Source organism: Pelodiscus sinensis, chromosome 2 (genome assembly GCF_049634645.1).
Source record: "Pelodiscus sinensis isolate JC-2024 chromosome 2, ASM4963464v1, whole genome shotgun sequence".
NCBI classification, from domain to species: Eukaryota; Metazoa; Chordata; order Testudines; family Trionychidae; genus Pelodiscus; species Pelodiscus sinensis.
The window spans coordinates 211,997,989-212,011,006 of NC_134712.1; the positions used below are offsets into that span (position 1 = coordinate 211,997,989).

General features: G+C 41.2%; 1 protein-coding gene across 1 annotated transcript in view; it reads right to left on the reverse strand.

The window, feature by feature from the left end:
- COL1A2 (collagen type I alpha 2 chain) overlaps nucleotides 1-13,018 on the reverse strand; it is a 53,136-nt gene that overhangs the window by 24,474 nt on the left and 15,644 nt on the right. The window contains exons 16-29 of the mRNA XM_006114489.4: nucleotides 10,598-10,651; nucleotides 8,341-8,439; nucleotides 8,194-8,238; nucleotides 7,989-8,087; nucleotides 7,338-7,391; nucleotides 7,132-7,239; nucleotides 6,152-6,205; nucleotides 5,921-6,019; nucleotides 4,349-4,402; nucleotides 2,838-2,936; nucleotides 1,690-1,743; nucleotides 917-970; nucleotides 727-780; nucleotides 156-209 (exon numbers count right to left, since the gene is read on the reverse strand). Coding sequence (XP_006114551.1) covers nucleotides 156-209; nucleotides 727-780; nucleotides 917-970; nucleotides 1,690-1,743; nucleotides 2,838-2,936; nucleotides 4,349-4,402; nucleotides 5,921-6,019; nucleotides 6,152-6,205; nucleotides 7,132-7,239; nucleotides 7,338-7,391; nucleotides 7,989-8,087; nucleotides 8,194-8,238; nucleotides 8,341-8,439; nucleotides 10,598-10,651 — 981 coding nt within the window. The remainder of the gene's footprint in view (nucleotides 1-155; nucleotides 210-726; nucleotides 781-916; nucleotides 971-1,689; nucleotides 1,744-2,837; nucleotides 2,937-4,348; nucleotides 4,403-5,920; nucleotides 6,020-6,151; nucleotides 6,206-7,131; nucleotides 7,240-7,337; nucleotides 7,392-7,988; nucleotides 8,088-8,193; nucleotides 8,239-8,340; nucleotides 8,440-10,597; nucleotides 10,652-13,018) is intronic.

Sequence of the window (13,018 nt, forward strand, 5' to 3'; positions counted from 1 at the left end):
ATAGAAACTCTGCATGCAATATGGAACACTTTTCATTTTAGTAAGAGAAGGATCTAAGCTAGACTTAGCTTTTCTTCACCTTATGTATGAGTTTAATCACAGCACTTATGTGACTCAACTGTCACTACTTGCAAACTGCTACTTGTGTTACTCACCCTATCGCCTGGTTTACCAGCTTCACCAGCAGGGCCTGAGGGGCCTGGGAGACCCTAAAAGAAAAGAAATACACATATGAATAAAGCTATTACCTGAAATACTGGATGTATTTCAAATAGTTACCAAAGAGCCTGCACATCTTATAGCAAAACAGAAGTATGGGGCCCACTTTAGAATGTAAAGGAACAGGGGACACATTTTGCTTTTAGGGCCTGATTTAAAGCCCACTGAAATTCTCTAAATGATTTAAATGGGCTTTTGATCAGGTCCTAAGTCATAAGAGTAATTCTGTAGAGCGCCTCTGATTTCAATATGACTGCATTGGACTAAAAGGGGAAATTGGAGCCCAAATACTTTGGACATTTATTCATAAATTGAGTGCTTTGACACAGTTAAATTGAAGGAGTCTAAATATCTGAGATTTCAGCTGGCTATTTAGAGCTCTACCAAGAAAGTTCTGAACAAAGGTGAGTTTATACAGAATGGGAGAGTTAAACATTAATGGTAGTGTTTGCCACTAAGAATGCTAAAATATATGGGATAATATCTGGCAAGTGAGTATTTACTTACTTGGAAGCCAGGAGGACCAGCTGGACCTTGTTCACCTTTTGAACCAGGATTACCCTAGGTGGAATTAAAAAGAAAAGTGTTTAAACTAGAACCTGGAAACATAAAGTTTCTCATATTGGAAATGCTGTAGTTTAAAATTAAACCAAGAATTTTCTTCAGTGAGGTTTATGATGCAGAAGCTGTTACTTACCGCAACACCAGGGGGACCTTGAGCGCCATTGTTGCCATCAGGACCAGGGGCACCCTAAACATAGTATTGGAGAAAGATCTGGTGACTAGTTTATAAATACAGGCTTTCCTATCTTTCTGAATTGCACACTTGTTCTGAAAGTGTAGTGACACTGCAGCTTCATTTGTATACATAACTGGTCTAGTAGATAAGAATCTTTAGCCTGCTTAGATGTGCATCCATTTGCTTTTAATAGCTGAATTGTAAGAAGATAGCAGAAGTGCTCACAAATGTATTGAAGGATGGCTGTGGTTCTTTCTAGAACTAATTTGAAGTCATGGGGGCCAAATTCATTCGTGGTGAAACTTCTTTCAGTGAAATTACATGAATGAATTTGGTCCACCAGCCATAGAAAAAAGAAAAGAGTTCTTGGTGGCAGGATGTGCATGATAAGCAATCCCTTCCACTGGAGATTTAATAATTCTCATAAATAATATAAAGAAAATAAGATTTGAGGGATAAACTGGAAACTAATAAGCTTTCTTGTTCAGAATCTATTTACATGGGAAGGGTTCTGATGTATGTGCTGAACCAAACAGAGTAATTTATATTTAATATTCGTCCAACATGTACTGATAGAAGATTAGAGACATGTGTACAGAGTGTTCTCTATTTCATCTGTTATTCTTTGTTTTTCTTGCACAAACTAATGCTATCTTCTCTTTGTGGGGGCCTTGTTAATCTCTCTTACTGCGCTCCTACCTATACACTACTAGATAAAATTATATACATACCCGTGGGCCAGCAAGACCAGCATTGCCTCTTTCACCAGGTTTGCCAGGTTCACCCTAATGTTAATGGAAAACCCGCAACATTAAGCAAGCCATCATTTTGGAAACAATGTGACAATTAAAGAATTTCAAGCCAAATAATTTAATATAATGTTCCTTTATCCCTCTATTTTCAAACCTTTTCACTAGATATTTGAAGAGGTAAGAGAAATATCTTTAAAATAGAACTAATTACCTCATCTTTTTTTCAAATCCCCATTCATCTATATTGGCAGGGCTCTGTTCAGCTCTCTGAGATGCTGTAAATAAAGGGTGGGGAACCTCTGGCCTGGGGACCAGATGGAGCCCCCTCCTTGCCTGGATCTGGCCCCCGAAGCTTAGGGCTCCCCTCCAGCACTGGGGAGAGCACACTGGTGCTCCAGGCCCCTGCTACATCACCATGGGGCTGGAGTACCCAAATTCTACTAGGCCAGGCCCCACGAGGCTCTAGTGTATGAGGGGAATATGGGGAGTGTCTTTCTCCTCAGTCATGGACCACATCATTGAGGGTTTGGTTTTGGTTTTTTGCTTCTCACGTATGTGCGGCCCTCTACTGATTTTTCTGTGGGTGGGCAGACCCCGACCCAAAAAAGGTTCCTTACCTCTCCTGTAAATGGTGGGTGGCTTTCACTAGGCAACACCCTAAATCCAGAGGGATAAGTGTAAAAATGATCTATCGCAACTTTGGGACTGATCCAAAGCTTACTAAAATCAATAGGAGTACTTCACTGGCTTCAATGGTCTTTAGAGCCAATCCTTCAGGCATATTCAGAAAACTTTTGAAGGGCCAACCCTACAATTCCTCTATAGTTGAAATGCATACAGGGGACCAATGTTTGTAGAACAATTAAATATAGAGAGTAGTGCTAAAATGAAGTTATATTGTAATGTACATATAACCTGATCACAGCCTTAAACATTTTTTACTGCTTTATTAAAAAAATATTGCTTCTGTTTTGGGTTACTGGGACAAAAATGTCCTGAAAGCAGGAAGTATACTCAATCAATAATGATGCAAATGACATGCAAGCCGATTCAGGTGCAGTATGGACATAAATCTCTACCAAGAAATAGGCTCACAGTGATATAAAGTTCTGCTCTATTGTACTTACATTGGGACCTTTTGGTCCAGGGAATCCGATGTTGCCAGGCTCACCTCTTGCACCAGCAGGACCAGTTGGGCCAACTCTACCATCAGCACCAGGGAAACCCTAGGAAAATCAATCATACTTTTGAATGCCTGTTTTTACTCACTGGCCCAGGGTTCAGTTCCTTTCTGTGATGTTAAAAAAAAAAAAGGCTTCCTATATGGGGAAGCCACAAACATCTAATGCATATGGCTTTCTTTAAATCTTGGAGAGCATACCTGAATATACAATAACTCTCACTACACATTTTCTCCTTTCTGTGACAATAGTAATCATTTTTATTGTTACAGTAGACTTCCGAAAATCCGGCACCTTTGGGCCCCAGGGGGTTCCGGATTATTGGATATGCCGGAGTATCAGGAGGTACTCCGGCAGGGAGGCTGTAATGGGTCTCGGGGGAGGAGGTCGGGGGGAATGGCACGGTGTGGGGCAAACCCTTCCCTGTTTTGCAGGGAGGCGGGGGAAACCCCGCGCAGCCACCGGCAACAGGCCAGCTGGGGCTGCAAGTGGCAGCGGCAACTTGGGGAAACAGCGGGACAGAGTAGCTGGGTTGCTTCCAGGTTGGTCCCGCAGCGCTGCCCCTCACCTGAGCAAGAGGCGGAACTGCAGGACCAACCCGGCAGCACTCCAGCTGCTCTGCCCGTGGCTTTCCCAAGTCTTCTGCTTGTCAGTTTCAGCAGCGACAGACTTGTTGGGGAAGCAGTGGGCAGAGCAGCTGGAGTGCTGCCTGGTTGGTCCTGCAGTTCCGCCTCTTACCCCCCTGCTCGGCACCCGGCAGCACCCTAGCTGCTCTGCAGCTTCCCCAGGTGTGCCTCTGGTCAGTTTCAGCAGCGGCAGCAGCGGACTTGGGGAAGCAACGCGGAGCAGCTCCAATTGTCTGGCTGGCTGGAGCATTTCCAGATTCCAGTTGGTGCTGGACTATCGGGAGTGCCGGACCACTGGACGCCGGACAATTGGAGTTTTACTGTATTTCCCTTTACAGGATTATGGACATGATCCAACACCTATGGAAATGCATGGAAAGACTCTTGGGGTTCATCTACACAGCACCTAAAACTTGAAATAAGACACACAATTTGCACAACACATCATTTGGCACTGTCTACATAGCGCTAAATTTCAAAAAAGCACTATTTCGAGCCATCCCTTACTCCTCGTAGAATGAGGTTTACAGGTATGGAGAAATAGTGCTTCTGCTATATTTTGAAATAGCGGATGCATTCAAAAGATGTGGGGTAGCTATCTTGGAATAACTTTGCTGTGTAGATGTACCCTCACTGATCTCCATAAATTTTGGATCAGTCCCTTAAGCAATAAAACATAACTGTGATGGATACTTTGAAATAGATATCACTGATTTTAAACACAGGTGTGCTAAAGCTGAGCAATGAGATTTCAGCTTCCTTAATATATAACTATTTAGCAGTGTTTTACTATATATTTATAGAATATAACAAAAAGAAAAGAATACTTACAACGGGACCTTCCTTGCCAGCAGGGCCAGAGTTACCAGGCTGACCTGGGAGACCCTAAACCAGAAAAGTTGTATTGTCATGAAGTTCATTCAGATCAAAATTAAACAAATAACTCCCCTCAAAAGGGCTACCATGCAGATTTTCCTTTCTAAATAAGTGGCAGTAAATAAGTTTTTAGTTCTTATTATGTTTGTATCAAAACCACATTAAGGCAGAATTCAGTAATACATTCCCACACAGTCTGAAAAAATTCCACATACTATATTTTATAAGACGTGTGTGACTGGTTAAAGTAATTTAGGTCCTAATCTTGCAAACATACAAAGTATGTGCATAGGTATTTGCAGAAATGGGGGCTAATCGTTTATACATTCATTAGAAAGCTGATGGATGCAAGTTTTACAGAGGATGAATTAGAGAGAATAGCACCAATGCCATGAAGGCAGTGCCAGACTAGGGTCAGATCCTGCACTTCTCCCTGAAGTCAATGGGAGTTTTGCTGCTGACTTTAACAGGAGCAGGACTGGACTCTACATAACCTCTGTGCCTATCTATGCCTCTTGCTCCACTAATCTCCACTCATCTGAAAAAGTGGGCTGTGTCCACAAAAGCTCATGATTCTATATGTATTTTTTGTTAGTCTCTAAGGGTATGTCTACATTACCCCGCTAGTTCGAACTCGCAAGGTAATGTAGGCATACCGCACTTGCAAATGAAGCCCGGGATTTGAATTTCCCGGGCTTCATTTGCATAAGCAGGGAGCCGCCATTTTTAAAACCCCGCTGGTTCGAACCCCGTGCAGCGCGGCTACACGGGGCACGAACTAGGTAGTTCGAACTAGGCTTCCTAGTTCGAACTACCGTTACTCCTCGTGAAATGAGGAGTAACGGTAGTTCGAACTAGGAAGCCTAGTTCGAACCAGCGGGGTTTTAAAAATGGCGGCTCCCCGCTTATGCAAATGAAGCCCGGGAAATTCAAATCCCGGGCTTCATTTGCAAGTGCGGTATGCCTACATTACCCTCCTAGTTCGAACTAGGAGGGTAGTGTAGACATACCCTAAGGAACTAGAGGACCACTTGTTGTTTTTTAAGTTTTTCTAACTAATCCATGTAAATTTATGGACAGATGTATTGTTCTTTCAGTTAACGTAAACAACAACATGGCCAATGTGGTTTACAAAGCACTGTTACAGACACACAGATATGAATTATGATCATAATTACCACAGTGTATAAGTAATGCCTTTGGGGCAAGAACCAGTTCTTTGTTCTGTGTTTGTGCGGTGCCTAGCACAATGGGGCCCTGGTCCATCACTGGGACCCTTAGCTGCTACTATGATAGTACTATATAATAATAATTAATATCAATTGATATTGTTTAATCATTTTTTTTGAAGAGAGGACTCATAATACAAAAGAAATCTGTATAATGACAGGTTGATAGAACTTGACCCATTATCCTCTGTGGCAATGGACAAATAGATCCTCTAATTTGTGAATAGTTTTATCCCATAAAATGCAAGTTGTTCCCCTTTTTGCAATTCTCCAGAAAAGTGACTGAGTTCAGACTTACTCTTGGACCAAGGAGGCCAGGCTCACCAGGGCGACCAGCATCACCATTAGGACCCTTAGCACCAGAGGGACCAGTAGCCCCACGGCTTCCAGCAGGTCCCTACAAAAAAATATTTCAAAAGATATTAAAACTAAGGCAGAGATAATTAGCCATAAATATAATCTGTTTGTATAAATACAAAAAATACTGCATTATACTATTTGACTGGAAACAAATTGTACAAAACCTTACCATGACACCAGCTCTGCCATCAGATCCAGGGAGACCACGAGACCCAGGAACGCCCTAGGAATAACAAACACAAATCAGATTATGAACGGAAAAGCGCCAGTCACATGTTAAGGCAGAGTTTGCTAAAGCTCAAACTACAAACCAGAAATGCTGCTATCTCAAAGGAGCTGGAATTTGAGAACCCTCAATTGTGGTGAAATCTGGATCCCGAGAGAGATCCAAATTTGTGACTTTCCAGAGCTCTAATGAGTTGAACCAGAACTTTAAGTCTGAGCACCCTCAGTCTTTGGTAAAATTCAGCTCTGGATCTGGGACCAGACTTCCGCTATGATCCTCTAATCTGATCCATGCAGGTGGGCTCTTGCACCCACCTGACTGGCTCCTGCAAGGTTTCACATGAGTACAAAGAACTGCCCATCAGCTCATATTGCAATATCAGGGTCTTTGTGTCTACATCCAATCACTAATCTTCATCTTCAACACATGTGAGAAGTTTTCCCTTTTCTTTTCTTTCCAAGTTAGCACCTGATCGTGTGCAGGGCTGATTGCCTTCTGCAGGGAGCTGGCCTTGCTCCTCTCCAGCTGGAGATGCTGTCAGCACTGTGTCAGAAGAACTCTGGCAGGATCGAGCCCTTTTGAGTAAACTTTCGAGTAAACTTTCGATTACATTAATGTGTATCAGTGTGTTTTTAAAGGGCTCCATGCATTTGTGGGGTTCTAAAAACAGTAAATATTTAACAAACAATAACTGAAGCCAAACCATAAACTTAGACTTTGGGGCCAAGCGTAATTCATAGTGTTCATATGTAGAAAGTGTAAATGGCTCAGACACGTTTCAAGTGGGCTCGACTTAGCTGGAATAGTTCTGACAGCATTGTTAATGACTCTTAATTACTTTATTTGTATTTGTTGGTCTAGCTTTGCTAGGTCACTTCCCTTCATTTTCGCTTATGTCTGAAATGCACAAGGATATAACCTACTCTTAGACCTGCTGGACCAGGGGCGCCGGTAGAACCAGCTTCACCAGTAGGGCCTCTCTTGCCTTCCTCACCACTTGGACCAGAGGGACCTTGTGGACCAGCAGAACCCTATTTTAATGTGAATAAAGAAAATGGTCAGAATCTTATGAAACAGACTACCATAAATTTCATTAATCAAAATATGTTTCATGTGCCACCATACTCACAGGTTCACCCTTGTTACCAGATTCTCCTTTGGTTCCAGCGGGGCCAGGCTCACCCTAGAATAAAGGAAAGAGGACACAAAATTAAACACCCTACAAGGTACTGTCTTTCATCTGTGCAATTTTTCTAAGCAGCAAAGAATTATTCGATAATCCGTGGGGGTGTCCTACATTGTTCTGTTTTAATAGACAATCAGGGACCATTCCCGGTATGTATCTGATGGACTTTTTTTTTGGTTTAACACACATGGAACATTCATTGAAAACAATATGTTTAAAAGACTATTTAAAATAGCATCAAATGACCTAATGCATTCAGGGTCTCCCCAGTTGGCATTCTAACAGCCTGGGGCCTGGCCTTACAAGTGTTGCTGCATCTCTCTGCTTTATACATGTTTGGACACCATTAGTGTGCAAGGACTATCGAACTTGATGGTCATCACACCCCATGGGTGTGCAACTTATGAATTCTTAAGTCAGAACAAGCCAAGAGCTTATCAAACATGGAAGTGAGCTGCTATGTGCAATTTGAAATGCCTTGGAAAGAAAAACTAAAATGTTTGCATTAAAGATAAAATATATCCACCCGGTTTTACAGGTGTGGATATGTTGGCCAGTTTAAAATAGAGATTTATTATAGACAAAGAAACTTACAGCAAGTCCTCTAGCACCAGCTGGACCAGCTTGGCCAGAAGGTCCAGGAATTCCACGAGGACCAGGCAAACCAGGAGCACCAGCAACGCCAGGAAGACCCTGTTAAGCAAAAAAGAAAGCAAACACATAATCTCATTATTGTCTTTGTCACTTACATTGAAATGTGCATTCTGAAGCAACTCAGCTTGAATTTAGAGGTACTTACAGCTGCACCCTTAGCACCAGCAATGCCATTAGCACCAGGGTTGCCCTAATAATAAAGACAAAAGGTATCAATTAATATGATGTTCTGCTTAATTCCCCAAGATCCAAGAATTCACATGTGCTGTTAGTAAGATGGACGCTAACTTACTGGAGGGCCAACGGGGCCAGAAGCACCAGGAAGTCCATTCTCTCCTCTTGGACCAGCAGGACCACTGGGACCAACAGCACCAGCAGCTCCAATGTCACCCTATTTGAGAAAATGATCATACCTGTCATATACAAGCCAAGTGCTGTGGATTTACCTCAGCATGGTGTTTTTCAGCATACATTATTCAGACTGCTGCAATCTGAGATTAATAATAAGGCTAGCATTTGTTATTGCTGTGTGAAATATGAAGAAATTGAAGCTATGTCTACACTATGAGCTGGATTGTGATTCTCCAGCTTAGGGACATGTACTTAATGAAAGCTAACATGAGTATAACTAGCAGTGAAGCCATGGCAGTACGAGAAGTGGTAACAGAGCCATGGCTGAGGCATTCTAAATACAGACCCTTTGGTGTCAGGTGGGCGTGTACTCAGCACAGCTCAGTGTGCCTCCAATACCTCTACCGCAGCTACATTGCTGTTACACTTGTGCTAGCTCAGTGAGAACAAAATCTGTGGAATGACAACTCTAGCTCACAGTACAGACATAACAGTATATATATAGCCTTTTCACCCATATTCAGAGGCACTGAAGCTTGCATAGTTCCCAGGAAAGTCAGTGGCTTTCATGGGAGCTGTGGGTCCCCAGCACCTCTGAAAAATCAGACTGTATATTATTACCTAAGTTGCCACAGCAAGTCAATTGCAGAACCAGTTTGCATGGCTGCAAATAATGACACAAGATGCAGGGTAACCATGAGTCAGTCTCAAAGTGCCAGCAGGCAAGGGATGTTCAGTTTAATTTTTTGCATCTGAATTTGCAGTAAGCTACTGGTAAGGTATCAATTAAATCTTTTTATGGGATCTTACCTTTTTCTTTTTCCCCCAATGGTACAGTAAAATTATCTTAACTATCTTAGCTGAGACAAATGTTTTCAAATAGCCCTCACTCTCAAGATTGTTCTTATGGATTCCTAAGCAAACTGCAGAAACTCTGCTGCTACTGAACATACCATGGATAAGGTTCTCTTTGGTTTCTAAAGCTATTGCCTTCAATCAAGAATGTGACATGTATTTGTCCTCATCTCCTATACAAAATTTGTTAAGACTAAGGATCACAACAAACAATTCTCCATAATTCTATGATCTACATGTAAATCAAGAGAGATTTGTCTGCTGGAATGGATAGTGGTTATGGGAAGCATATCTGTATTAAGGATGGGGGTTGTACCAGCAACCTTCTTTAGCTTATTCAAAACCAGTGTAGCCCTTGGCCTCTTGGCAAGTTGTGAATACAGCTCCCAAATGGGGCATAACTCATCTCACTGGCCAAACCCCGCCATTCTTTCTCCATCAAAAATCCCATTCAATTTAATGGGAGTTTTAATGCGATAAGAACTCCAAGATCTGACCTACAGCAAATGGATTATCTAATCTATAGTCTGCAATAGTGACAAGTTATTTACCTGAGGGTTAAAGTGAAGCTATAATTATTTTTAATTGAAGATTCTCTGTAGTAAGTTTTGGAATTCAGGAAATAAGGAGCCTGAGTCTCTGCCAACCTGTATCTTGCATAGCTCCTGACACCTGTATAAAATGGGTGTAAAATGCTGCCATGCTGATTTGCCACGTTTCACTTCCACTTGTCACAGGTATACATAACTGCACAAGGTATGAAACAGTGCTGAGCCAGGCTCAGTATCTCCATAAGGATCTTTCTCTCTTCACTTCCTAGATTCAAATTTCATCTAATCTATTATGAACTAGAAAGGGAATCTTGCTCTGTGGGCCAGTGTGAGTCTCTTACCGAAATTTCCTCTATTGATTATTTTGCATTCATTCAGCACTTAGAAGTTCAGTATACAACAATGCCAATCCGGCAATCCATTTTTGGGTATAGAATATGGAACAGATGTTTAATAAACAGCCAATAGGTGGACATTACACTCCTGTATGCTATATTTTATATAATCCTTTTGGGCACATGCTTTCTATGATCATTTGGGGCAAGTATTTATTGTTTAGGAAAAATAATTTAAAACTGTCTAGTAGTGTGGAAAAGCTGCCATATTTCAAAATAGTTACTTATGCATATTTGTTATAATATTTTCAAAAAACTGTAAGGGCTTTTCCTTATTCTGTTCTGCATGAATAAGCTTTGGTTAAAAGTACATCAGTGTCAGATGTGAGTGCATAGTCTACTGTGCACAAGAATTGGGTGATACATTTCACCTTCCTCTAAAAGAAGATATTCATACCTTTGCACCAGGAGCACCTGGGAAACCTGGAGGACCAGCAGCACCGAGGGGGCCCTATACAATGAAAGAGACAAAGTGTTCAGAGAGATTACTGAAAACACAGGTACCTTAGTCGCTGAAATAAATATATGGCAAAATACAAATGTATCTGACCAATCACTCATCAATGTTTCTGATCAGAAGTGACAAATTCAGCTTTCTATAAACAATTAGACTAAGATTGATGCTGAATAACATTTGCAGAGTGGTTTAAGTCTTTATATACGAGGGAAGACATCTGTCTTAGAACCAAACATGTGAGCAGGCCAGGAAAGTACACGGCAGGATGAGCCTAGTGCCAGGCAGGATGCCTCACAGAAAATGGCCACAAGGAACAAAAGGGGAGCATGTTATTCTGACAAGGAGCAGTGCACCAGCTACTCCTTGCTACTGATGCTTAGCAACTGTACCCCCCAGTGTAGTAGGTATGTGTGTTGTGTAGGCCAACTGGGCAGCTGCCTGCATGGGAGAGGGAAAGTTTCCTTCAGCTCTTTGCATTACCTTGCACTCTAGTGCCAGAAGCAACACCCACACTGAAGTCAATGTGAATTCTTCCATTGACTTCAATGGATGATGGATCTGGCCATAGGGCAGTAGCAGCCAGGATTTGGTCCTAAGATGTGAAAGGATTGTAATAGCTGCTATGGTTACCTCCAAAAGAAAACCAGGACTCGTGGGTATATGAGACAATGTGTAACTTCACTCCCATTGTGACGAATAAGGGACAACTTACGCTTTTTCACTATGGCAATCCACAATGAGCACTCCCTGTGGGTCGTCATATTTAAGCAGTTATGCAGCACTTTAACCATTCAATTGTTTCAATCTCTGCTCCACTGAGTAGAGGTCAGGACTGGGGTGAGGTTGGAACCGGCCAACTGTATTATATTTATGACATACAATCTCATGGTGATAGTAATATAAACATCTTTTAAACTGGTCGTTTTTTAAAATGGCAAAAACAAATTTTAGCATTAACCTGTTGTTCCACTGGGCCTGTCATATCGAGGTATGAGTGTGAGACTTGATGCTTGTAATTATTATGGGATAAAGATTCTGGCACGCTGTTACTTAGACACAACAGAATGAGTTAGGGACAACACCAAATCTCTGTTTTTGTGCACTTATAGCTTTCATTTTATTTTGCTATTCTTACACAAAAAGGTGTGTTGTTTGTTTTTAAATTATTAAGGGAAAGCATAACTATGACTCACTGATTATTGGTGCTGTCATCACCTCATTGTTTCCATTGTGCTAATATCTATTCTGAGTTACACTGGGATTACTCAGACTGGTAATGAGAGAGCCAAACAAAGTCAATGGGGCTTCCCAGTGTAACTGAGAGGAGAATTTGAAGGAACCACTGTGACCCCACTTCTCTAGGATTTTCAACCCAAAGGTAATAAACACAATGTCTTTCTCTGCTAACATTAAAAAAATCCACAAACATAAAATAAATTTATGCTAAAAATCTGTTTCAGAAATAATATGCATGAAAAGTAGCCATTTGCTGAATTTCAATTATCTTTGTGTTTGGAATGTTTATAATTATGAGAATGGAGACTGGAAGGGCAAAAGCACCTGGGATTTTTTAAAAGTAAGTCTTGAGAAATGTAATACAATAGAATTGCAGGATTAGACATTAAATCATCTATATATTGAAATTTGGTATGCCAAAGTTAGCAATTCTTTACACGCAGGTCTAATTCAGATCTCACAACAGTGTAAATCCAGAGTGATTTCATGAAAGTCAGCAACTAAGGATTTTACATCAGTAGTAACTTATCTGAATCTGTTTCAATGTGAAATAATTGCCTTTGAAACAATTTAAATGGTCTGGTTTTTCGCTTGAAAATTAAAATAAAATCCCAGTTGAATGGTTTATTTGGTATATAAATGAATAAAGTAGAAGTCTCGGAGGGGTAGCTGCAATAGCCCGTAACTACAAAAAAATTAAAAAACAGCAATGGTCCCCTAGCACCTTAGAGACTAACTGAAAAATATATAAATAGTATCATGAGCTTTCATGGGAACAACTCACTTCTTCAGATGACAAATATCATCTGATGAAGTGGGTTGTGCCCACGAAAGCTCTTGATACTATTTATATATTTTTCAATTAGTCTCTAAGGGTATGTCTAGACTGCATCCCTCTGTCGGCAGAGGGATGCAGATTAGGCAGGTCGACATTGCAAATGAAGAAGGGATTTAAATATTCCGTGCTTAATTTGCATAAAAATGGCCACCATTTTTGCCGACTCAGCACTTCGTTGGCAAAAAGAGCTAGTCTAGAGGGGGATCTGTCAAGAAAGAAAGCCTTTTTCAACAGATCCTGTAAACCTTGCAGGAGGCATTAGGAATCTGTCAACAAAAGGCTTTCTG